This window comes from Castor canadensis, chromosome 1, assembly GCF_047511655.1.
Source record: "Castor canadensis chromosome 1, mCasCan1.hap1v2, whole genome shotgun sequence".
Taxonomy (NCBI): Eukaryota; Metazoa; Chordata; class Mammalia; order Rodentia; family Castoridae; genus Castor; species Castor canadensis.
This window is the reverse complement of record NC_133386.1, coordinates 138,455,540-138,481,611: the sequence shown is the minus strand read 5'-3', so window position 1 is coordinate 138,481,611 and position 26,072 is coordinate 138,455,540. Positions and strand designations below refer to the sequence as shown.

General features: G+C 54.6%; 1 protein-coding gene across 2 annotated transcripts in view; it reads left to right on the top strand.

Annotated features, from left to right (window-relative positions):
- Positions 1-2,666: 2,666 nt before the first annotated feature.
- Arhgef17 (Rho guanine nucleotide exchange factor 17) overlaps positions 2,667-26,072 on the top strand; it is a 57,856-nt gene continuing 34,450 nt past the window's right edge. Inside the window, exon 1 of one of the 2 annotated variants that reach the window (XM_020176698.2) lies at positions 2,667-6,269. In XM_020176698.2, the coding sequence (XP_020032287.2) occupies positions 3,096-6,269 (3,174 nt within the window). In that variant the 5' untranslated portion in view covers positions 2,667-3,095. The remainder of the gene's footprint in view (positions 6,270-26,072) is intronic. The other variant, XM_020176697.2, reaches the window with a different exon arrangement.

The window sequence follows — 26,072 nt, the reverse complement described above, 5'->3', positions numbered from 1 at the left end:
CTGGGTCACCTGACTGAGTAGATGTTTCATTCTCCCTTTGTAGATGGGGAGAAAGGGCACATTGGGCAGGCATAGGCCTGGCTTCAAAATCCTAGCACTGTGCCTAGTGCTCCTAGCCCTTCCCAAATGGAGTCTTCCCAGGCTAAAAACATCCAGCTCTTCAGCTCATGGAAAGTGATGATGCTGAGGTGGGAGAACTCCTGAGGCACTAGAAGTAGGGGACCCACTTTCCAATTGGGAGACTTCCTTTTGGGCAGAGGCCCAGCCTAGATCTGTAAACACCCTCCCCTCCCCCCCACAGGGGGCCAGAGGCCACAGGACTCTGAGAGCCTGTAACCTAGTCTCCACTGATTTCCACCATTTGTGATACAGGATAAGGACCGCTGTCCCAGAAATGACAAGAAGACAGAATATGGCTGATCACACCTGTGATCCCAACACTCTAGAGGCTAAGGGGGAAGATCATGAGTTTGAGGCCTGCCTGGGCTATATAGTAAGACCCTTTCTAAAAAAAAAAAAAATGGCAGAATATAACAGAGTGTGAAGGAGCTTGGCAAAGTACACATTTCAGATGGTAGAAGCCATTATTATAGGGGGAGACAGTGACTCCTGAGGCCTAGAGAAGCACAGAGATACCTATGGTCACACAGCAAGGCAGGGCAGAGAGGCACAGGCCCTGGCCAGGGCTCTTTTCCTTGCCCACCAATTTCCCAGTGAAGAGGAAAAGATTTACTTCTTGGCCCCTTTGAGGTAGAGCTTTGAGAATAAGTGAGAGCCTCACTGGAGGCTGATCTCAATTCAGAGGAAGGCCTTTCTGCCAACCCAGATTTCCCACTACCCAGAGATGCGAAGGGAGAGAGAATGATTCCCCTTCTGCAGGATATGTGAGTAGCAAGCAGGGCCTGGGGTCCTGGTGGGGTCCGCTCTCCCTCATTACATAGTCAGATAATCCCTGAGTATCTACCATCCTGCCCCTATCATCCAAATGGGGCCTCTAGGTCTAGTCTTGCCCTGCTACAGTCTCTTTGGCAGGGACTGGGTGGCAGGGGGATTGGCTGGATAAGGCTGTGTTACTGGTTGAGGGTTGGAGGGCCAGATCTGGTTTTGAAAGGGACTGGAGCAAAGCTGAGGGAACATGGGGAAGTGCAGACTGTCCTCTGTTCCCAAGAAAGGTGAGCTCAGGCAGAAGGAGGCAGCGGCTCTTGGGGGCTCGAATGAAAGAGAACCTCATTCTTCATCTGGATCTGGGGCTGGGAAGGTTATCTGGAGGAGCATAGTGTTTGAAGATCCAAAAATCTGAATTGGAGTCATAGTAGGAACTCCCGTTTTTTTCTGACTGACAGCAGTTAAAGTTACATCTCCAATATCTATCTTCAAGGGTGGTTCAAGGATTAAGTAAAATAAATGAAATAATATTCCACATCAGAGGCGAGCCATAAATTTTCATTTATTCAGATACAGAGTCCTGCATTTAAATCGCCCTGAAAGATGAAAGTAGACTTAACAGGTAGGTGAAGGTGGGGAAGGGGGTGACGCCCAAGCACCCGGAACAACCTCAAACTCGCCAGACTGGGGCAGAGGAGGGAGGAGAACTCAAGGGTAGATGTGCGAAGCAGGAGAAACTACCCACAGGAGGGTGGTGCAGCCGCAGGTAGGAGTATAGATTAGGCCGTGGGGAGTCAAGGGCGTTCCCGTCCGAGATCCTTTTGTGTGTGAGGTCGAAGGAGGAGCTGAAAGCTTTTGAAAAGGTTTGGAAAGACTGAGGAGACTAGGGAACTACTAAAAGAAAGTGAAGCCTTCCTAACTCTCGACGGTTGATGGGGGTGGATGAGGCTTTATCCATTGGTCCAGAGCTCCCAGAGTTAGGAGGATACGGCCGGTAGAGGGCGCAAGAGCCACGTACCCCTGAGCGCGGGGTAAAGAGGAGGCGGGGCACAGGGCGGAGCATCCAAAAAAAGAGGCCGCCGGGACCGCGGGGGCAGGTCGGGGGCGTGGCAGCTGGGAAAGCGGGGGTATAGCTGGGGTTGGATGGTGGTGAATCGTTCCAAGAGGAAGGGCTTCTAGAGCGGCGGGGGTGGGGTAAGGGACGGTCAGAGCTGGACAGGCCGCACGGAGGCGGGACGGGTGGGCGTTTGGGAGAATGCAGGGCGGGACGTGGGCGTGGCGCAGCAGGATTCGCCAGGAGCCAGAGGCGTGGCCAGGAGCCCGCCGGTGCTCTAGTTGGCCTGCCCCTCCCCCTGGCTTTGGATCCTGCCCCTTTCCCAGCCAGGAGAGTTTTTGTGTGTACCTGAGTGCCGGTGTGTACGAAAGTTTGTGGGTCCGAAGTTGCCATGTTGGAGCCCCTTGGGTAGAGGTATTCCCGCGCAAAAGCGGCTGAAACGCGGTGGACGCACCGCCGTGGCTAAGTGCGGAGCTGACCAGTCTGAAAGCTTGCGTGTGTCTCAGCGAGTCCCTGGGGTCAGATCGGCCCTCTGCGTTCCCGAGGGACTTCGGAGGGTTGTTACTGTCTGAAAGTGCTCAAGCATCTTGTTTCTTCTTCGGCTCCTCCCCAGTTCCCTCCCCACACAGTGTTCTCAGCCTCGCGCGCTCCCGGAGCCCACCCCCCTCTTTTGGGCGCGAGGCCCCGCCCCCCGCCCCCTTTCCTCTGCCACAAAGTTTATTCGCAACAAAAGGGAGCGAGGAGCGAGCAGGCAAGGGGGAGGGAGTGGGAGCTGGAGCGGGAGCGCGAGGGAAGGCAGGCTGGCCGCCGGGCAGGCGGGCGCCGAGCCGAGGAACAGAGCCCTGGGATCCCTCCCAGGCCGGGCCGCGATGCCCCTGGCCGCTCCCGCCGATGCGAGGGCTGGGCCTTGCGGGTCGCCGCTGAGGCAGGAGAGGCCGGCCGGGATGGAGCCGCTGCCGCCCGTGATCGCAGAAACTTGATCTGCGACAGATAAACCTCTGCTCAGGTCTCTGCGCCCTCCTCCCAAACCCCTGCGCTGCGGGTGCAGGACCCAGAGGTTCGGACCGCGGCCACTGCGCTCCTTTGGAGCAGGGGCGGAGGGGGGGGTTGGCCGCGGCTCCCCGAGGCCAGCCCCCCCGGAGTGAGTGCGGCCACCATGGCGGACGGGTCGCCGCGGCCCCCACTTTATCGCAGCGTCTCTTTCAAACTGCTGGAACGCTGGAGCGGCGGACCCGGGCCGAGGGAGGAGGACACGGACACCTCTGGGTTGCAGCGCCGCGCCTCGTGCCGGCCAGCCACGACAGTCCCGGGCCAGCCCTCCCGGCGCGTGTCCAAGCTGGCGTCGGGGCCCCCGGCCGCCCCCGCGCAGCCGCGCCCGCTCCGCAGCCTCTCGCCATCGGTGCGCCAGCTCTCCCGGCGCTTCGACGCGCCGCGTCTGGACGACGACTCCGCTGGGGCCCGGGACGGGGGCGTCTCCCCCGCGGCCGCGGAAGAAGCGACTGAAGGTGCTGCTCGTGGGGCTTGGCCCAGCGTCACCGAGATGCGCAAGCTCTTCGGCGGCCCTAGCTCCAGGCGGCCCAGTGCGGACTCGGAGGCCCCGGGAATACCCAGCCCCGACAGTGCCGCGTGGGAGCCCCCGACTCGGGAGTACCGGCAGCCGCCGACGCCACCTCCTCGGACGTGCTTTCCTCTGGCGGGCCTGCGTTCAGCGCGACCGCTGTCCGGATCCGGGATCGAGGAGAGGCGGCGGCGGCAGCAGCAGCAACAGGAGCGAGCGCAGCGTCCGGCGGATGGTTTACATTCTTGGCATAGCTTCTCGCAACCGCAGGCCGGGGCCCGGGCCTCCTGCTCCTCCTCCTCCTCCATCGCCTCCTCCTATCCTGTCAGCCGCAGCCGGGCTGCCAGCTCCAGCGAGGAGGAAGAGGAGGGCCAGCCGCCGCAGCCCAGGGTGCAGAGTCCGGCCTACCACCGCGGCCACTCCTCGGGCAGTGACGAGGACCTAGACGGTGAGGGCGGCCACCGCTGGAGAGGGAGGCCGGAGCTCGGGCCTGAAAATTCCCTATTGGATCAGGACTGCAGGCTGGACAGTGATGGGTTAAATTTGGGCAGCATGGACTCCGCAGGGGGAGTCAGGAGCCCTGAACCTCCAATGTCTCCAAGAGCCCCGATGGAGGAGGGACCCAGGGAGTGGGGTACTGGCCCGCAGCCCTGCGTCTCAGGTCCCCAGGAGGGCTTGCGGCCTATGTCCGACATTGTGGGAGGTACTTTCCGGGTGGCCAAGGTGAGCTTTCCCGCGTACCTGGCTAGTCCTGCAGGCTCCCGCGGTAGTAGCCGCTATTCCAGCACCGAGACCTTAAAGGACGATGACCTGTGGTCTAGCCGGGGTTCTGGGAGCTGGGGCGTGTACCGCTCCCCAAGTTTTGGAGCCGGGGAAGGACTCCTTCGGGCCCAGGCTCGGAGCCGTGCCAAGGGACATGTGGGCACTACCAGGGCGTTGAAAGATGGAGGATTGGAGCTGGACAAGAGCCGGCAGCGAAAGTCCCTTTCAAATCCAGATATTGCCTCGGAGACCCTGACACTGCTCAGTTTCCTTCGCTCAGACCTGTCAGAGCTGAGGGTCCGAAAACCCAGTGGGGGCCCTGGAAGCAGCCCCCTAGATGGCAGAGGCTCACCATCAGCAGGTAGCCCAGTGGAACAACCTGAGCCCATGCCCTCCCAAGCCCCTCCATCACCTGGCACCCGCCCCACACTCAAGGACTTGACGGCTACCCTGCGGAGAGCAAAGTCTTTTACTTGCTCTGAGAAGCCTATGGCCAGGCGCCTGATCCGCACCAGTGTTCTGAAGCCCAGCAGCTCTGAGCTCTTGCTGGGTGGCTCTGGGACTGAGGAGGAGCCTCTGCCACTGGTGGTCCAGGATCAGTATGTGCAGGAGGCCCGTCAGGTTTTTGAGAAGATCCAGCGTATGGGAGCCCAGCAGGATGATGGAAGTGATGTTCCTCCTAGAAGTCCTGACTGGGCAGGGGACATGACACAAGGACAGCGATCCCAGGAGGAGCTCTCTGGACCTGAGTCCAGCCTGACAGATGAGGGCATTGGGGCAGACCCTGACCCTCCTGGTACAGCCTTTTGCAGCCTGGGTCCCACAGGGGTGTGGCGACCACTTTCCTCATCCTCAGCTCAGACAAACCACCATAGTCCTGGGACAGAGGAGAGTCTGGGTGGGTGGGGCCTGGTGTCCCCTGAAACCCCTTCCACACCAGGTGCCCTCCGCAGGAGACGAAAACTCCCACCTTCAGGTCCAGGTGGGAATGAACTGAGCAATGGGGAGACAAATGAGGCCTACAGGTCCCTGAGTGACCCGATTCCACAACGCCACCGGCCTGCCACCTCTGAGGAGCCCTCTGGGTTCTCCATGGACAGCAATCTCTTGGGCTCACTGAATTCCAAAACAGGGCTTCCAGTGACCCCAGCTGTGGATGAGGGCTTGACCAGTGGCCACAGTGACTGGTCTGTGGGTAGTGAAGAAAGCAAGGGATATCAGGAGGTTATTCAGAGCATTGTTCAGGGCCCTGGTGCTCTGGGGCGTGTGGGGGAAGATAGGGTTGCTGCCAAGGCCCCCAAGAAGAAATCTCTGAGTGACCCAAGTCGTCGTGGGGAGCTGGCAGGGCCTGGATTTGAGGGCCCTGGAGGGGAGCCCATCCGAGAAGTCGAGCCCGTGCTGCCTCCATCCAGCAGTGAGCCTATCCTTGCAGAGCAGCGGGCAGAGCCAGAAGACTCTGGTCCTGCCAGGGGCCGGGCACAATCTGAGAAGGCCTTACCTGAGGCCCCACCTGCCTCCTCCACTTCCCACCATGACTTTCACCTTGATGCCAAGCTAGCTGACATCCTGTCCCCAAGGCTCATCCGACGAGGCTCCAAGAAGCGTCCAGCCCGGAGCAGTCACCAGGAACTTCGGAGAGAGCAGGGCAATCAGGACCAGAGTGACAGCCTGTCTCAGTCTCGGCCCTCTGCCAAACATGTTCGCCACGCCAGTGTGCCTGCCACCTTCACACCTATTGTGGTGCCTGAGCCTTCGACTTCTGTCGGACCCCCTGTGGCTGTGCCAGAGCCTGCTCGAGCCCACCCCACATTGCAGGCACCATCACTCGAAGATGTCACCAAGCAGTACATGCTGACCCTCCACTCGGGTGAGGCCCCTGTCTCAGGGCCTGTGGACCTACCCTGTTTGACTCCTGCTGCACTGCCCTCTGCTGAGGCCAAGCCTCCTGAGGTGTCCCAGGCTCCAGAGAAGCCTGCCCCAGCCAGCAAGTACTGCAGCAAGCCACAGGTGGTGAGTCTTTGTGGAGGCCAGGGGCACCAACCTGGCAGAAGCCTTTTGCATGTACTCATTGGGGGAGATGCCGAGGTCCAAGGGTGCTTAGCTGTTCTTGAAAGTGCCTAGGCAGTTGTAAGAGTGTTAATGACACAGAGCTCCAATCTACTCAGGCCCTGAAGAGGCTTCAGGCTTCTGTGGGTGTCAGAGGTTCTTGTCTGTTCCAAGGTATTCTGGTAGAGAGTGCAGAAGTTTTGGGGCTGGAGCTGTGGCTCGAGTAGTAGGTAGTTAGAACCTGCCTAACAGAAGTTCTTACAGAGCCCTTCAGATGTTTCTCTGGGGCTGGTTTTGGCGATTCCCTTGTGGTTCTTTGTTGTAAATACACAAGAAGCATGAAGGCAATGGCACCGAGCACAGGCTCAGCCTTTCTTTGAGCCTCCCTGCTCGCTGTTGGCCAGATCCCTACTAGGAGTTTGGAGCTTAGGGGCCCATAGGTGGCATGTGTTTGCCTTTCCTCCTGTTGTTTGCCTGTGGCAGGTCAGAATTTAAATCTGTTTTCAGGCCTGGGAGATTTCGGGAGGCACAAGGGCTTACTTTACAGAATTACAGAGGAGCTGTAACCCCAGCCCTGTCCTAGCTATGACGTTCATCTTTCTCATGACTTAGGGAAGCCTGAGGGTATGAGTTGGGGCACTCTAGGAGCCTGAGTTGTGCTCAAAACCACTCCTCCCCTCTTCAAATAGAGGAGCTTCTAGCTTGGGGCTGCTAGTGAAGGGTGGAGGCAGGGAGGCATCCTCTGAGACTGAGCAGTAAAGGCTCTTTAAAGAGGTGAGGAGTGGTTTTGGCCCTACAGTCAGGCCTACCTTCATGGGTTAGGGCAGGGACACTGATGCCCATCCTGCCTGGTTGCATCTGCTGCCTACCTGGCCTGCTTCTGGGTGACTCTCCTATGCCCTTTTCCCTCCAGGGCCAGGGATCTCACTCTCCTTAAAGCCCCCATATTTACCTTCTGGCTTGAGCCATTCCTAGGGTTTGGGCTGTGGATTCAGACTGGTTCTAGGCAGCAGATGCCTTGGCATTGGAGTTGGAAGCAAGATTTGAGGCTCTTGGGTTCTGGGTTGAGCTCAGGGGTGGCCTGGGGTTATTTCAACTGAAGCCTTCACTCCCACTGTGTCCCTGACTGTGAGAAGCCTGGAAACCCAAAACCTTGAACTAATTTGGTCACTACAGTTCCCAGTGCTCTCTTGGCCCCCTAAGTCCCTTTCCCTTTGTTTCTCTCTTCTCGGCTCTATTTCCCCAGTCCTGGCTCTACTGTTCCTTACAGAGGCCATAGGGAGAGTCAGCAGGCAGGGAGTGGGGAGGGAGGGAATTTTGGACCTTCTGAGATTCTGTTAGGGGAGCTCTGCTCCCCTAAACTCCAGTGCCAGTTCTGTCTTTGGAAGATGAGGGAGGGAAGGGCAGAGCAGGGGTGGCTTCTGCCTGACTGCCCTCCCAGCCCCATTTCCCATACCCAGATGGCTGGGAGGGGGCCAGCAAGGGTAAACCAGAGGCCTTGGAGAGCCTGGGGGTTTTCCTAGCAGGAGGCATCGAGGACAGGGAAGAGGTAGGAGTTTTGCCCCACTCCCTTCACATTTTCCCTCTGGCCCCCCACCCCCTAGGGGGCTGTGACACAGGAGGAACAGCTTGGCCATACAGGCAGGCTTCACTCTGCCTTGAACAGGGTTTTCTCTGGCTTCCAAGCCTCTGCCCACTCTGGTCCTCCCACTTTTCCAGGCCCAGTTTGATGTTCCCTCTCAGCCCTTAGGGGAGAGAAACTGGTAAGTATGTTATTAGGATTTGTCCCATCCCTACTCTATGCCTCACTTTCCCCTTCTGAAAATGGAGATAAGGTCTCTGCCTGGCAGGCCCTTGCAGGTAGGCGGTGGTGTGATTATTCCCTCCCTGGGGGCAGGAGAGAGGCAAAAACAGGCTCTGCTACCCTAGCTGCTGCTCAGTGACCAGGCTTAGCCTCCTCCCTGCCCTTCCCTTACTGGTGTCTGGCCCTTACCAGGCCTCAGTAAAACCTGGTGAATTTCACTAGGCTCAGAAGACTTTTACCATCTCCTCATTCCCCACCCCTTTACCAAGCCTGGAAGTTCTTCCATCTGCTAGCTTGAATCCCTCGTGCTGTCCCCTTCCTTCTGGCTCCAGGAAGATGGGGAGCAGTTGTCCACCGCTCCTGTTGGCCTTCCTTGGGCAGACAATGTTCCCTTGTCTCAGGCCTGGGGCTCCAGTCACGCTCCCTGCACTGTGGGTGGAGATGGTGTGGTGTGGGCTCCTGAATGAGACCAGAGGAGCTGTCACACTTTGCTTATGGGGCAAAAACCACTGTAAATCCAGCCAGAGAGAGTCTCAGGGGGACTGAGGGAACCCTGGACCTCAGGCTGCAGGGAGTCCTTCACACCCTGGTCTCTCCCAGCCCCAGAGCCCATAATCACCCCCATTGCTAGGAGGCTCTGCTCAGCCTCCGACTCACTGTGGACCTGGACAGGGTTGTCTTTGGGCCTCAGTTTTTCCATCTGTATAGTGGAAGTTTAGACTGGTCTTTGAGGCTCTGTAGGAGGGGCTCACCCTGCAAGATGGCCAAAGGAAATGGGTGGCTGGAGGAGAGAGAAAGGCAGCTCTCTACAGTGTCTGTAAGGGGACCAAGGACACAGCTACTGGCTCACCTAGGCTATGAACACATGCTTGTGAATGTGCTGCCTGGGCCTCCCTACCCCAACACCTGATTTCTTCCACTTAGGTCCACGGTAGCCTGACTGATCAGCGACCCTTAGCACCAAGGCTTCCCCTACTTCTGCCTTAGAGTACAGCCTTATGGTCCACCTCTGTCCTCATGTACCTGATACCCAGTTGACACATGTAACGTGCATAGCCCAGAAACAGAAAGTGACTTGTCTCTAAGAATCACAGCTGGATGAGCTCATGCAACTTTAGCATATTGGAATAGCAGTAACAAAGGGCTAACACATATTAAGTGCCTGTTGTATGGCAGACCCTAATGGTTTTATCCTTGGAATGGGATAGCTTGAGTATCTTACTTACCATGCTGACTTCAGCTGACAGACTGAATCCTAGTCTGTGAGTTGTCCTAGTCTGTGCTGAATCCTAGCACATCAGTACCTCAACATGAAAGAACTAAGCAGGCCCAGTTCCTCAGTGGGACTGGCCTGCCGTCTGAAAAGTGGGCACAAGGCAGGGGCGGTTGGGAGCTTCGCCTACATATCCCCTGAATATTTTCATAGTGGTTGGCTACTTAATTCACAGGGAAGAACTTTAAGACCCAGAAAGGGAGAATGCTGGGTCTCATGTTGCACAGCAAAGAGGGCAGAGCTAGACCCAAGCACCAGAATCCTGGTCTTGTTCCTATTATCACCCTTGGCAGACATGCCAGCCCACCCAGCCCCAGCTTGCCTAGCCAGCTCCCTGCCTTAAGAGGGCCTGAGCTGCTGCTCTTCCTACCACCTTTGTTTCTCTGGCGCCCCCTTGGCAAGGAACCTGAGGGGTGGAGGTTCTCTCCTACCCCTCCTTGACTGTTTGCTGTGGTTTTTCCATGGAAACTGGTTCTGGGGGGAGGGGATGAGGCAATTAGGACATTTGGAATTTTGAGTGGTACCAAATATCTATAATTAAATGTCTTGTCACCCAGCAGGAGGAGGGTGGGAGCGGGGAGGATAGGCAGAAGGGCTGTCCCTTTTCTGTGTTTATTCCCTGGCCCCCACCTCACCCACTTCTCAAGGGCTCAGGGCTGCTGGGGGAAGGGGTGCAGTCCAGGAATAAGTCTCTCCTGCAGGGAAGGGTTGGGGGATGGACTAGAGTTGAGTGTGACATTTTCCAGCCCCACATTTCCGGGACCAGCTGGATCTGGGAGGCTGCTGCTAATCCTGTCCCCAGCCCCCTCTCCCAGGGTAGAGACTTGCCCCTCCTGCTTTTCTCCCATCTGTGATCTCTCCAGCTACACATGCTGTGAGGCAATGGGGTGGAGAAACCCCCAGGCTGCTTGGGCGTTGAGATACTCCAAGAACTTGGAATCCAGCAGTCTGGACAGGGTTTAGGATGTTAGCCTGGGGGCTGGCTGAGGAGGTCTCTGAGAGGAAGCTCTGCCTTGGCCTTGAAAACTGGAAGAGAGGGAACGTTCTAGTAGGACGACCCAGCATGAGCAAAGGCTAGGAGTGGGAAAGAAGGTAGCAGGTTGTGTGTGGTCAGAGTTTGTGTCAGAGACTTGGGTGGCCCTTCCTAGGGTAGTGCATTCATCCATTTAACAAATATTTACTGAGTACCTAGAAGGTCAAGTGTGCTCTTCTGGGCTGAGGGGGACAGCAACTAACAAAATAGAGGCCTGCCCTTGTGGAGCTTCCAGACCAGTAAGGACACATGTGTGTCAGGGAACAGAAGGGGCTGGAGAGAAAAATAAAGCAGGGTAGAGGGGTTGAGAACGACAGGGTGGGGTGCTGTTTTATATCAAGGGGTCTGGAAAGGCCTATTGGAAGAGGTAACTTGTGAGCAGAGAGGAACAGCAGATGCAAAGGCCCATGGGTGCTTGAGGAACTAGATAATGAAGGCATTTGGATAGAGCTGAGTAGTAGATCAGAGGTCACAGAGGGAGGGGAGAGATGGGCCAGGATGAGTGGCTTGCAGGAGGACTTTGCATCTACTCAAAGTGAGGGGGCAGGCATTGCTGGAAGGTTCTGAGTAGGACAGTGACTTGAGCTAACCTAGGCATTCCTGGATCTGCTCTGGTAGCTATGTGAGGTAGACTTCAGGGTCCAGGGTGGAAGCAGTGAGGCCAGGAGTAATTTGGGCACGCCATGATGGTGACCTGGGCCAGGACAAAGGTGTTGGGTGGTGGGTTTCTGTTGCAGCTCAGAGGGCCACTACCCCTAACACACTCAAGTGAACACAGGACTACTACCGCTCCCATGGCTGGCCGATGTGGGAGGGGTCACTTAGGGTGAGGAGAGGGAGAATGACCAAGTCCCCAGGGTGGACTGGGACTGTGGGCTGCCCTCATCACCCCCTGCAGACCTGTATTAACTTGGCTCAAAAGCTTAAGATAGTGGAGCCACCACAGGTCCCCAGTGAGGCAGGCAACAAATGTCATATTCTGCACTTCCTCTGGAGCCATCGTGCTCCAGCATGTATGTCTCCTGGGAGAGGGCGCTCCTGCCACCCACAGCAGTCTTGTTCCTCCCATCTGATCCCCAGCTAAGGTGGCATTGTCTGGCTCCGACATGCCGGTAAAGGACTTTCCCAGAGCTGCAGAGGTTTGCCCAAGGCCCCATGGCTCACAGATACTCTGGCCTCAGGTGTCTAGACTCCCGGGCCATACACTGGCCCCACAGAGTTCCCACTGAGTGGAGTTGGCAGGGATGGCGGTGGCAGAGTTGGGGTGGGGGGGCGGTCTGTGTTTCCCAGAAAGGCTCGCAGCCCTGGCACACTTATTGGGAAATGTGCCCAGGCAGCCTGGCGCCTTGCTGGCAGGCCCTGAAATGGGGGCCCCGGGTCCCCTGGGAAGCATGAGCTTATTGCAGCTGATGTCCCCCATGGGAGTTTATCCTCCAGAACCCCTTTCCAGGGCCTCTGGGACATTCTAGGTGTGGACAGAGGCAGGAGAAAAGTGACAGGCTGCTGGGCTCATAGCAGTGAGTGAACCCCAGCCCCTGACACACAGGGCTCCAACCAGGCTGCCAGAGCCTTCAGAGGGATCTCCAGGACCTGTCTTTGGTAGCTGTGAGGCTCACTAGGGATGAACTGGAAGAGCACATGGAGGTCTTAGATGTGGGAACTACCTTGGCCTTACCATTTTCCTGTAGTGAGGCCTTCTAATAGTCCCTTTGCCTCACAAAGTCATAGATCCCTCTGTGCTCCCAGAGCCAGGCCCAGGCTCAGGCCTCCTTCCAGGGCCACTAGGGGCTCAGCAGCTATCCCTTAAGTAGAATCTTCCCTTGCACACCAGAAGTGCTAGCAAGCTGGCCTTAGGCTGCTGAGCACTACCACCCCCATCCCAGGGCTCTACCTTTCCCCACCGGCTGCTGCTCTCTGACCCCCAACCCCAGTCAGGGTCTTTCCCGTCTTGTAGCAGGCTATGGTGTTGTCACTCTGCTGCCTGTCCCCAGAAGTGGTAATGCTGGTGTGCATGGGACATTCAAACGTCTCCTGATTTATTTCCTCAGAGCTTGGAGAAGTCACTGGGCTCTAAAACTCTCCCTTGGTAGGGAGAGGGTGAGGAGGTAGAGAGGACACCTGAGATGGGAAGGACATGAACTGACTCTGGAGGCCTAGGCTGCCAAGGGTTGGTGTATTAGTTTCCTATCGATGCTATAACAAATACTACTGCCCTTCAGTAACTTCAGACAATGCCGATTGCTTATTTTACAGTTCCTGAGTTCAAAAGTCTGAAATGGGTTTCATGAGGCTAAAATCCAGATGGTATCAGGGCTGGGTTCCTTCTGGAGGGTTAGGGGAAAGTCACTTCCCTTGCCTTTCCAGCTTCTGTGGCTACTGGTACTCTTTGGTCCATGGTCCTTTCTCCATTCTCAAAATCAGAAATGGATCATCTTCAAATCTCTTTCCCTCTGACCCTCCTTCCTCCCTTCCTAAGAACCCTGTGATTACATTGGGCCCACCTGGATAACCCAGGCTCCTTAATGATGTGTGCAGTCTCTTTGCCTTGTAACATTCACAGCTTCTGGGGACTAGGACATGGACATCTTTGGGGACTGTTACTCTGTCTACCACTCAAGGACAAGGCTGTAGGCTTCTGAGATTCAGAGCTCCCCTGTAGATGCTGGTCTCCGGGATGTCATGTCTTTGAACCCAGGCTCACTGCATTTCTCCTGCCTTCATTTCTTTCCATATGCCTTTGTCATCCACTCATGAAGCAGTCAACCGTTGAACCCCCTGATGGCCAGTAGGGACACACAAGGAAAGCTTGGATATCATCCCTACTTGTCCCTGGGTGAGGTCCAGGCCTGGTGGGGCAGGGTCAGAAGTATCAATGAGTCCCTTGGGAGTGGGCCTGGTTCCCAGAGGTGAATGGCCTGAGGTTTGCTGGCTAGATATTTGGATAAAGCAGCTCCCAAGAAGGGCAGTTGGCAGGAGAGCTCAGAGCCAGGGCAAGCAGAGAACGTGGGGGCCTTGGGAGGGGTAGGGTTAGGTCCTTGCCAGGGCATCCCTGCCAAAAATGGAGCTGGGAGCTGGAGAGCAGATGGAAAGGCGCTTCCCTGTCCCTGGGAGCTCCATGCTGGGGATCAGTGATACTGCTGCTATCTAAGCAGAGAACTCACTAGGTCCCTTCATGCCTGAGAGGCCAAAGGCTTTCAAGGAGGCTGCGTGAGGAAGGACCCAGAACAAACACAGACACCCCAGAGTCTGTAAAATGGGGACATTGTCCCCTCACTCCACAAAGGATTATTACTAGGATTAAATGAAATAATGTCCAAAGGGCTTGGCACAGACAAAGTGCTCAAGGACAATTAGTTCCCACATGTCTAAGATTCTGAAAGTCTCAGCTTCTTGCAGCCAAGAAGCAGAAGACCAAGTTCTAGACTCCAGGAGGTCAGATTGGGGTCCTGGTTACACCTGGGTAGGACCAGTGGCTCGGCAGCCTGGGCCTTTGCAGGTGGGGAAGAGGGAAAGGGAGCAATCAGCAGGGAGGGCTATGCACCCACTGGCCTCTTTTCTCCAGCCCTCCCTCTACTTTTGTTACCACCAGCCCCACCTAGGACTTGTCTGGGATGACTCAACCCAGGTTGGGAGGCAGCGCAGAGCCAAAGCCCTGTCTAGTCAAAGCCCCAGACCCCAGGGGGTGGGGCTGAGTTGTTCTGCTTTCCATCCTGGGCCCAGTGCCCCTCACCAGCTGAATCTCTGATTCCCTTGCTGGGTAGTATTTAACAAGTCATTGGACCCCAGCTCTGGCCTCAGTTTCCTGTTTTGTAAAGTGGGAATACTAAGAACTTATGGGGGCAAAGAGATAATGCTGATGGCCTCAGGACACTGGGACTCCATGGCCCTCGGAAACCTAGCCACTTAGTGTGTCCTTTTGAGTCTTCCAACCCTGCAGTTTCAAAATGAAGGATTCTGAATTCTTTTCCGAGTCCAGACCTCTTAACTTGAGTTTGTTCGTGATTTTGAGATTGTTACTTCTTGCTTCTGAAACCCTTTGTTCTGAGAGTCTGGGGTCGGGGAGAGCAGGTCCTGGGTCAGTAGGAAGGCAGTGAGGGACCGTGATGGAGAGCCACCCGAGGGAGCAAGTGCAAGGTTGGTGTCTATTTCCTGTTTATTGGTTCCCAGGGGTGAGCAGGCCCTGCTCCTCACAGCATGTGGATCAGGAGGGAAGGAGGCTGTGCTCCTGGCTGCCATCCAGCCCCACAGCCAGGCCTCCTGGGATTCCCGAGACCCCACTCCCCCTCCCCTAGACAAACATTCAGTCTTTTCCCAGGACAGGGCACTGGAGGTTAAGGAGCAGATGTGGAAGGGAAGGGGTGGATGGATGGGAAGGACCCTCCCCCTTCGTAAACGTCCTGCTGACTCCTTCTTTCTTGGCTTCCTGAGGTCTTGTTCTTGGTTTCTCACTGCCCCCCTCCACCTCTCCCTGTCTCCCTGGGGTGGGTCTGGGACGTTAAACCTCTTGGCAGGCCAGGAGAGCAGAAAGGAGGGCCAGGGTGTTGAGTGACAGGGAGGTCCACCTGGAATGACCCTTAGACACCGCTATGTTTTCTAAGCATCCCCACCCCTGCATTGTTAAGATGGGGAACAGACCCAGAAGTCTTCCCTGTGCCCCTCACCATTTTTTCAGCCTCATACTTGCACTGCTGGATAGAGGGGCCACTGAAAGTTCTTGATGAGCAATGACGGGGGTCACCCAGCATTGGAGGGAATTAATCTGACTGGGGCAGGAAAGGGAAGCCACTGTGTATGTGGGGGGGAAGGCCAAAAGGGCAGGGAGGCGTCAGAGCACATGGAGACAGGCCGTGTGTGCTGAGGACAGACGAAGGCCTCAAGTCCCACAGGCAGGGCAGTGGGAGCCATGGAAGGCAAGAGCTGAGGGGAGCAGCTCTGGATGTTGCATGGCATCTTCTGGTGGCCGTGATAATCAGAGTGGAGGGATCAGGTTTGTGAGAAGCCTGAGCCCAGGGGAGAAGGTGATGTGGAGATGAACAGAAGCGGACGGACTGAGGAGAGAATGTGGAGGTAAAGTCTGAGGTTTGAATGTTGGCTCAGGAGCCCTATCAGAAGCTGTAGTGGGGAACACTCCCTCCCTTTATTTGACTCAGAATGGGCAGTAGGGTAGAGACAGGTCATGCCCCTGCTCCTGGGCAGAACTTTCCTTTGCATTCTGAAAAGGTGAGGGGCTCCACACCCTGCCTCTGAGCCCCAGTCTAACTTGAGTCAGTACCCCCTGCTGGGTAGAAGTGCCCTGCCCCTGCAGGGTCCCCTAGGAATCACCAAACTTCAGGCCACAGCCCCAGTTGGGCCTCTGGGAGAGACCTGAGAAGGGAGCATGTGGGGGAGGGAAGGCCCAGGCCCTGCCGCTGCCTTTCTGGCTCTGATCCAGGACTAGTCACTCAGCCTCGGTTTGCCCATCTGTGAAGCGGGAGTCTCAGATGTGGCTGTGGTGTATGCAGGGTCTTTAGTGAGGATGGAGTGACTGGTAGGCAACCCAGGCAGGTCAGCTGGCAGCCTGACTAGCAGCCCCATGGTGGGACCTAAGGTTGGAGCTAAGAACCCCTTGTTCTGCAAAGCCCCAAGACCAGTGCTGTGCTGAGGCTCTGGGACCCCGAGGCCTTCCTGGAGAACAGCAGGGCAGGGGCTGCAAGGAAAGGAATAGCTCAGATTTGGGGTCTAATCTGAGCTTCCTTTCCCCATCAGATGCCCAAGTACCCTAACTGTTTGCTGCTCCTCCTCTGCCTTCCAGCGGGGACCAGGCACTTCTAGGCTTCTCCCCAAGGCCAGCGGGGGTGTTGCCTGGGGCGGGTGAGGAATTTCCGAGAGAATGGCTAAATTCAGCCCAGCTAAAAATAGTCCAGGGCCTGGCCCCACTGGAGGAGGAGGAGGAGGAGGAAGAAGAAGAAGAGGAGATGGGGCCAAGCTAATCCCTGCCTGCCCTCACATTATCACTTGAGCCAGGGCCCCTTCTGGCCTCCTGGGCACCTGATTCTTTCTAGTCACTCACACCAGGCCTTTCTGTCCCCAGGGCTCCTTGCTTTCTTTGTTCCTCCTCTCTTTCATCCTTTGCCCTGCCCTCGTCCCTGGGTCTTGTGCCCTCTGTCTCTTCTGACCCTGTGTCTCCCTGCCTCCCTGCACAGAGCCTGCCAGAGGCCCTTGGCAGGGAATAGGCCTTCCAGAGAGGCCTCTGTGTAGGGTATGTCCTCTCAGCTTCCCAGCCCAGGTGGCAGAAGTTGCCCTAACCCGAGGACACATAGATGTTGCATCTCTGCTGAGGTGTGGAGATGTGGGTGGGAGCCCCCAGGTCACCTGTGACCCAATGCTTAGTTCCTGGCACATGAAGCTTCAATACACATCTATTAAATAAATAATGAGAGGCAGAAGGAGGTGAGCCGAGTCCTGCCCTGGGGCTGTTCTGTCCCAAGGCTGTTCAGCTCCCAGTACCACCTACACCAGGTCTGACTTGACTCTGCCCTGGGGACCAGACAGGTGGAAACTGGCACATGGGCAAAGGGTCCTGTCCCAAGTGAGTACCGAATAGGGGCAGGGTGGGAACGCTGAGATACAGAGAGAGTGAGGTGCCTAGCCCAGGTCTTAGAGCCCAGGAGAGAGGTCACATTTGGACCCAGGTTGGCCTCACCAAGGCTGGGGAGTGAATTTTGTCTAATGCAGAGAGATCAAGGAGGAAGGTGGTGGGGAATATTTAGAAGTGAGATCCATAGTTCCTGACTGTGGGCTCAGGTCCAGGTGTGGATTGTCATTGAAATGGCGCTTGTCAAGGCTTACTGGGGGCCAGTTGCAGGTCTGAGCTTTTTTATAGTCCTGGGGATCCAACCGAGAGCTTCACGCATTCTAGGCAGGTGTCTGGTCTGAGCACGTCACATGTATTAACTCACTCAGTCCTCCCAGCAATCCTGTGGGGAAGTACCGTCACTCCTGTGTGGCAGACAGGAACCTGAGCACAGCACTGTGATAGCTTGTGCAGGTCAGGAAAGCTGAGTAACTGGTAGAGTCACCCCACAGCCTGACTTCAGCATCCCTGGATGTTTCTGGGGCTCCTGGCTTTCAGTGCTGCCTGCGTGGGTACCCAGTATCATGGTGGGCACAGGAGGAGACGTGACCCCACCAGGTTGACAGCCCACAGTCCTAGCCCCAGGAGGTAGCACATGGTACTTGCTCAGTAAATATTAGTTGACTAACTCCACTGCATCTGAAGGCTCTTGGGGAGTGAGAGGAGGTGACAGGCCTGCAGAAGGAAGAAAGCATATTTCCTACATTCAAGGCCCCAGGGACCCTTGTCTTAGTGCTGGAGCTCAGCTGAGGGGTGCTGGGCTCCCTGCTGGTGGAGATTATTCTGGCCCAGGAAGTTGGGATGGTACTGAGATGGGCTAGGGCAGGGGAAAGGAGTGGAGGCAGGCCCAGTGGTGCTGGCTGGCGCAGTCCCGCCTGCAGTATCTGGAAAGCAGATCTCTTGGGCCATGGCCTGCGTGAGTCAAATGGAGACAAAAAAACCTTCCATATTTGGACAAAGAGCTCAGAGAGGCCCAGACCCACAGCCAGCCCAAGCTGACTCCCCCACCCCGGCCTCCTGCCCTGTCTCCCTAAGGGCCCCTAGCTCTGAGCCCTGTCCCATGAGTTTAATTAACTCTTGGGTCTAGGCAGCACTGTGACCCCCTTCCCCTCAGTCATCAGGGCATTGTATAGCCAGGCCTGGGCTGTGGGTGCTGGGGAAGGCACAATGCTGGGTTGTGTGCTCAAGCTGGAGATGCAGAAAGCAGCCCTAGCAGAATTCCCCCACTGGGGGCACAAGTTGACAGTAGACCATCCTAATGTGGATAAAGCATTGGCATGCATACACAAACACATTCGCACTCCTTTTCAATCCCCAGCAGATTTCTGGACCAACAAAAACATCTATTTAGGTATCAGAAGTGAGGACCTTGCTTGGTACCCTTCAGACACTCCCTGGAGCCACAAGATGTCACCTGAACAAGTAACAAACAGGCATTACCCTTTTGGGATGTGAACAGAGCCATGTCCCTAAATGGAAGCCCCCCTGAGTGTCTCTGCAAGGGGCTAAGCTGGATAGTGGGGATTCCAGAACCAGGCTGTGGAAAGTGCCTCAGCCCACTTCCGGCCTGGCAGCAGGGCCCCATTCCCATGGGGAAAGCCCAGCAGTTTGACTAACGACATCATACTCATTATTAGTGGACTGATGAGCATTGGCTAAACAGCTGCTGCTAACTTTTCTAACTAGCCCTGTATAATTAACCCAGGGGATCAGCTTTGGGTGTTGGGTCTGGGGAACCCAGGGTAACCTGTGACATTGAGCTCCACCACCATCCACTAGGTGTGGGGTTTCATTGGGCAACAAGATGAAGGAGAAGGGGCTCCCAAAGCTGCATGTGATAGCGCACACCTGTAATCCCAGCACTCAGGAGGTGGAAGCAGAAGAATCTTGAGTTCAAGGCCAGCCTGAGCTACATAAGTGAGATTCTTGTCTCAAAAGTGTGTGTGTGGGGGGTCCTGTTCCAGGGAACCCATCTGAGAATTGGGTCACAAGAGGCCAAGGCAGGTGAGGGCAGAGAAAGCTAACTTGGGGCAGTGACTTGACCCTTAAAGGACCAGTGGATCCTTGACCAGATGAAGGAAGCCCAGGCCCTCCAAGCAGAAAGAGCTGTGAAGGCAGAGAGACCTAGGATGAAGAAGCTCTGGAATGTCTGGGTGCCGCAAAAGGTTCAGGCTCTGGAGAGGTCGGTAGATCCTGGGGAGTCTTAAGGGCCAGGCTTGAATATCTAGACCTGATTCAGGGCAGTAATTCAAAGCTTTCAAAACTAATGGGACCCTTTCTTTAGTGGAACCTTGGCATAACTGAGGCAGACCAACCCCACTGATACATGTAAAGGTGGAGGTGTGTCTGTTCCCTGGATTATGCCTGGACTCCCCAGGGCTCAGTTGGAAAATGCCTGTTGGGAACAGGGAGAATCCCTGACCAAGGGATTAGACCAGGACAGGCCTGCCCATTAGCATCTCTGCAAGCTCAGAAGTTTAGCCAACCAGACCCTGGGCAGGGAAAACTGTCGGACCAGTTCTCCAGAGGAGCCAGGCTGACAGAGCACCCCACTGTCCTTAGGGTTCCTCTGAACAGGTGATGCCCCCACTTAGGGCTTCTGTAGCCCCTTGATCAGGAGGATGGCCTGTCAGGCCAGTGGGAAGACCCTGTCTGCCCACGAGTGCCACCTGAGAAGATAAGGCCTATAAGGTCGGTAGGAGCTGGCAGCCAGTCGTGCTCCCAGAGCATGTACCCTGCGTCAGCCAGCTCTGTCACACTGACTGGGGACAGGCAGTGGCACATTTTCAAGAGGCCCAAGAATCCCCTTGGCTTCTCTCTGGTGAGGTGATTTAGGTCAGAATCAGGAAGGACTTCCTCAGAGTTGAGAGTGAGCAAAAGGAAGAGTGAATAAGGGCTAGCAGGAGAAAACAGCCCTGGGGCTGGCAGGTATGAGGCTCTTCAGGATCTGGGCTTTGCCTGCCTCAGGCATCAGCCTGCTTGGCCTGCCACAGAGCCAGGCCACCACTTCTTTAAAAACACAGGACGAGAGTTGAGGATATAGCTCAGTAGTAGTGTACTTGCCCAGTGTGTGCAAGGCCCTCCAGCATTGCAGAAATAGATAATAAAGAAAATAAAAACATAAAATAGGTAGAAATTGTCAAACACAAAAATAGAAGAAGGTGCAAAGGCCTATTGGCATAAGAGAGTATGACAAGCCAAACTACTGTGGCCAGAACATGATGTAGCCAAACCATGATACGGCTGGGGAGATTTGACTCTGGTGGGCCAGCAAGGACCAGATCACTGAGGGCATTTGGGGTCAGCCTAAGTGCTTGGACTTGATCCTATACCCAGCTGGTTTGAACAGACTGGAGCCAGATGGCTTAGGTTCAAGTCCTGCTCCTGTCTTCATTGTGTGATTCACTTCGTTGAGCGAATACCTAACCCTGATGGGGTGGAGTGTACATACCTATAAAATTGGGATAATGGTGACAGCACCTATGATGTAGAGTTGTTATGAAGATTAAATTTGATCATGTCTATTGGCTGGGCCAGCCACAAACCATTGAGGATCAGTGGGAAGCCATCAAACAAGTTGGAAAGGGGTAGGGAATGGTGACTGAGCCCAGCTGAGGAAGGGCTGCAGGAATTTAGGGAAGCAGATTGGGTTGCTGATGGCGGCCTAGGGCATCATTCTTAGTGGGGAATGAACCAATTTCCCTGAGGAAGGCTTGAAATGTCCCCTAGGCAGTTGTCGGTAGAAAAGCACTCAGGGGCCATGCAGGAGGGGTGGGACCCTGTTGGCTTGTGGCTCTGGTAGACATCCTCCCCCTTCTGTAGAGCTGCCCATTACCAACTCTGGATCCCTGGACATGCAGACAGGGCCCAGAGAGAGAGGGATTGCCAGGATGACCTGAGCTTTCTGGCCACAGGGCCTTCATCCAGCCTGAGGACTCATTTTAAAGCTCAGATCAGTTGAAGCCCATATTGGAGACAGCTCAACCTACAGTGGGGGTGGGGTTTTCGGCCTGAATAAGGATTTGACCTTCCTCTGCAGAAAAGGTAGGAAGTAGGCCCCTCTCTGCATATTGGAGAAATGTCACCTGCAAGACTGGAATCATCCAAGAGTGAAGCCTATGAGGAAAGGGAAGCAAGACAGCAAAGGCAAGACAATGCTGCTGTGCACAAGGCTTTCATACACACATCTTTTTTTTTTTTTTAATTGTTGTGCTGGGGTACATTGTGGCATTTGCAAAAGTTCTTACAATGTATCATAAGTTCACCCCTCCATCATTCTTCTTTATCTTCTCTCTCCCAACACACATCGTTTTGTAGGGGTGGAATTGCTGAGACTAAGGGTGTATATGACTCAAATTTCAGTGCTATCCATAGGGGTCTGCCACCCGCAGTATGAAAGAGACATTTCCTCAGGCCCTCAACAATTCAGACCTTTGGACATTTTCCCAATCTGATAGGTATAAAATGATATCCAAGTGTGTTTTGATTTGCATTTATCTCATTCTGTCTAGGATTGCGCATCCTCTGTCATGTCCAAAAGACACTGGATTCCATCTCCTGTGAGTGGTCCTGATCCTTTAACAATCTTTCTGTTGGTTTTGGCCTTTGGATTTATGCATTTCTTCTCTCTCTCACTCTCTCTCTCTCTCTCTCTCTCTCTAGTGGGACACTAGGGTTTGAATTCAAGGTTTCACACTTGCAAGGCAGGCACTCTACCATTTGAGCCACACCTCCAGTCCATTTTGCTCTGGTTATTTTGGAGATGGGGTCTCAAGAACTATTTGCCCAGGATGGCCTTGAACCACAATCCTCCTGATCTGTTTCCTGAGTAGCTAGGATTACAGGTGTGAGCCACTGGCGCCCAGCTGAATTTATCCATTTCTAAGAAAGCTTTAGATATTAGGGAGGTTAGTTCTTTGGGTTATGAGTTACAAATACCTTTTCCTGAGTTGTCATTTGACTTTTGACTTTGTTTATGGTCTATTTTTGCTATGCAGGCTTTACTTTTGTGTGTTCTATCTTATTAAGCCGTTAGTTTAAGACTGCTAGATTTGGAGCCATAGTTAGAAAGCTTTTCCCACTCTAAGATTGTAAAGCAATTCTTCTATGTTTTTCTCTGGTGTTTTATGCTTTCTTATTTTGTTTTACATCTCAATCATTGATCTACTTGGAATTTACCATGGTATGTAGTGTGAGTTATGACTCCAGCTGTTCTTTTCCCCAGTGACTGGAGGGTTTTTTTGTTTGTTTGTTTGGTTGGTTTTTGGCAGTACTAGGGTTTGAACTTAGGATCTTATACTTGCTGGGCTGGTGGTCTACCACTTGACTCACTAGCTGTCTACCACAGGTCTGCTAGCCTGTGACTGGTGTTTTAAGCTGAGGAGCAACTTGGTCACAATCGTGGTATCTTTCTGGCATGGGTATGAAGGTCAGCAGGGGGAGTGAGGCATTGGCTGCTGAGGTCAGTGCCAGAGGAATGAGAAGGAGCTGGAGTGGCATAAGAGCTTGGTGGCATTTGGAGGTGGCCACACAGGCCAATGGCACAGCATCCCCAAATTCTTTGTGTTGGGTAACTTAGGAAAAGTCTCATTCCCTCTCTAGGCCTTGAGTGTCACAGCTGGAAAGGGCTCTGGACATCGCCCTGATCCTAGGGCTGACTGTGAAGAAAGAAGTCCTACTAGGGGTAGGGTACAGAGAATGGTTCTGGATCCAGGACCCACTGGGGCTTAGAGAAAGTAGATGGAGGACTGGTAGCAGAGGTCACTGTGTTCCTGGAGTCAGTAGGTGGGAAGGCAGAGCAGGGCAAGCGCCTGTTTAAAATTACCCAGTGCAGCCTGGCTTAGCAGGTGGTGAGACAGGCCCTCTGCCCTCCCTCCAGATTCAGAAATAGCAGGAGTTACTGGGAATGGGCCTGTCATACACAGTCAGTACTGTGACCCAACCCAGCCATAGCCATTCTCAGGGTGTCCTCTTCTCCCTACCATAACCAGGCACCCTTGTCCTCTCCTCTGAGGATACAGGACTCCAAAGTAGACAGACCACACCCCAGGATCTAGTCCTGGCACTGCCTTGGACTTATTTTGTGACTAGGTGAGTCCTTGTCCCTTGGGGTCCTCCTCCATCAAAGAGGCAACTGGCCTTGTCCTGTCTGTCTCCCGTCAATTGAAACTGGAAAAGGAGATCTTGAGGCCCTGGACTCCTGCCCTGCCTTGGCTTTCCTGGGCTTCTAGACCCTCCTTTGTGCCCCAGCATGGCCTATGCCAACTCCCCACCCCCACTCCTGGGCCCCAGTGGTCAAATTCCAGGGCTGCCATTGCCATGGCAACAGACAGCTCTCAGGGCTGCTCCTCTGGGGTTCTCCACCAGTCCAATTGAACAGGGAAGAGGCAGTAAGGGCTGTTTGCCCCTGAGGGACTGGAGAGTTGGGGGTGGGGTGGGGAGAAGGTCAGACCCAGCTGATTTCTCATTTGTTTTCCAAAGGAGAAAATGAAACAGGTACAAAGTACTGCCAGCAAATGCTACTCTGTTATTCCAGAGAATGGGAGGGACAGAACTGTCACCTGGACTAGGGTCACAGGAGCCACCCAGAAAGCCCTCCTAACTGCTCATTTGGAGAATCACCCCATAGAAGGCATTGAATCCAACGCCATTTAGAATAGGAGGTGGAGGAAGATTCTCCCCACAGTCATAACCATTCAGTGCTAAGATCGTGTAGAGTCTGAGGGGTTCAGCCCAGCTTGGGCTTTCTCCCAAGCAGACCTGCCCATAGTGGAAGAAGCTCCCTGGTACCACTAGAAGAGGTGAGCTCCTCAGCCCTGAGGGATGCAAGCAAGGGATGTCTGAGATAGCCTGCCTTCTAAGGTTCTCTTAGAATCTCTTGCTAGCATTGCACAGTCTTATTCATACAGCCAATATGCATCCAGACACTGTGCGAAGTAGGCCCTTTATATTTTCTATAGATGAGGAAACTGAGGCATAGATGTGGGCTTCTGTGTGTGTGTGTGTGTGTGTGTTCAATGATGTTAGGATGGTGTGGCATGTGTGCTCCTCGATTCTTTCATTTGATACTACACCAGAACCCTTCTCCATAGCATTTCAAATATCCCCATAAGTGCTGTGACTCACTGGGCCCTCCCTGTGGCTGGTTCTGGGAGCAGGCCAGGTAGGTGGAGTCCTGGTTCTGGGAGCCAGCACTCTCAAGGCTGCCTCAGGCTGGAGGGTGCCCCTCTCTACTCCTCTTCCACCTGGGGTCCCCTGGGGGCAGAAATCCTGTCTACCTGAGTGATCTTGAGCAAGGTACCATCTTCCCTGCCCCTGGTTGCCCTCTTCTGTGATGCAGGCTAATCACAGGGCCTTCTGTAGAGCTTATTTTGAGGTTAAAATCAACACCTGTGAAGCGCTTAGTAAGCAGACAGAGGAATCCCTGGATAGATAGAGCTGCTATTTTTAGGCCTTTTTGCTCTTCCTGTAGGCAGGCTCTGAAAAGTTAAGTGATTTACCCGAAGTCCCAGCCACTCAGTGGCAGCGGGGACATCCAAGCCCCAGCCCACTTCTGCTTCATCTTGAGAACCTGAGCAAGTTACGGCTCATCTCTGAACCTTGATTTCCCTACAGAGGTGCTGGAGGGCCTCATGAGATTTGGTCCTGCAAGCATTTTGTAAACTCTATGGTTTGGGATGACTAGGCAGTGCTACTTATAGTCAAAAGTCACAAGGGCATGACTAGAGAGTCCCTGAGGTTTCGAGGCTGCAGCTCCAGAAGCTTAGAAGAGGTGTGCATCAGCTGGTCTCAGCTGTCAGGGTGCTTCCTAAAGGTGGTAGCCTGGGTCCTGGGGCCTTAGTAGAATGAGGCTTCAGTAGAGTGAGGCCTTAGCCTGGTTCAGGCTGACTTTCAGGTGTGATTTTCTTTTTTTTTTTTTTTTGATGGGACTAGGGTTTGAACTTGGCTTCGCACTTGCAAAGCAGGCACTCCACCACTTGAGCCACATCTCCAGTCCATTTTGCTCAGGTTATTTTGAAGATGGGGGTGTCAACAACTATTTGCCCAGGCTGGCCTTGAACCTCAGTCCTCCCAGTCTGAGTCTCCTGGCATTTGGCTCAGCTGTGAATTTTGTTGTCCACTGTGTGTTCAAGAATGCAAGTGACCACCTGGGTTCACGTGTACACACACACATACACACACACACACACACACACACACACACAAACACACACGGCTGATTGTCCAGGCGTTAGGCATTAGGGCTGGTCACTAGTCATGGACAAAGTACAATAAGGTCTAGAAGCCCAAGCTGCTATTGGTCAGCCAGAAGCCCAGACTACTTCTGGCAGTGTGACCCAGGCCCAGTGACAGTCCCTGGAAGCTGGGGGTAAAAGAGTCTTTGGGCAGGACCTGGTGCACTGTCCCTGAGCATCAGGATCATCCCCAGCTGGCCTGGTGTGATGGATAGGAACTTCCCTGAGCTCTGGATTGGGCCAGGGTTACCATAGCCAAGGCTAGAATGATTAACTAGTGGGTAGAACTTTCTACCTCCCACCCCATCCCAGCAGTATCCCCGGGTCCTGGAGTGGGGTCGGGGAGGGAAGGTGAGGCATCCCAGCTGGTTGGACCCCTTTGGACAAGCTGTAGTGGAAGAGCCCCAAAGACCCTGGGGTCCTGAGACACTGCTCTCTGGATCTCCATGCTCCTAGGTCCAAAGGGAAGGACTGCTCCCTTTTCTGATCCTCTCCTTTCCGGGACGGTTGAACATGAGTGTTGGAAACTTGCTGTGCACATTCCTTACACGGATACTTGCTTTCATTCATCCCCTACTTCACACCTGTGTACTGAGTGAGCACCTAGAACCAGCCTCTGACCTGAGCCGCAGTGCCATGGGGACAAAGCAGAGGTACTCCCTCTTTTGTGGGACTCCCAGATTTTGTTAATGTCCTTGGCACTGTGGGTAGCCTTTGAGTGCAAGACCAGCATACTGTAAGTCTGTATCATGCTGGAGAGAAGAATGTTGTCTGGGGAGTTCCCACAGAAGGTGACTGCTGCCTTGGTCT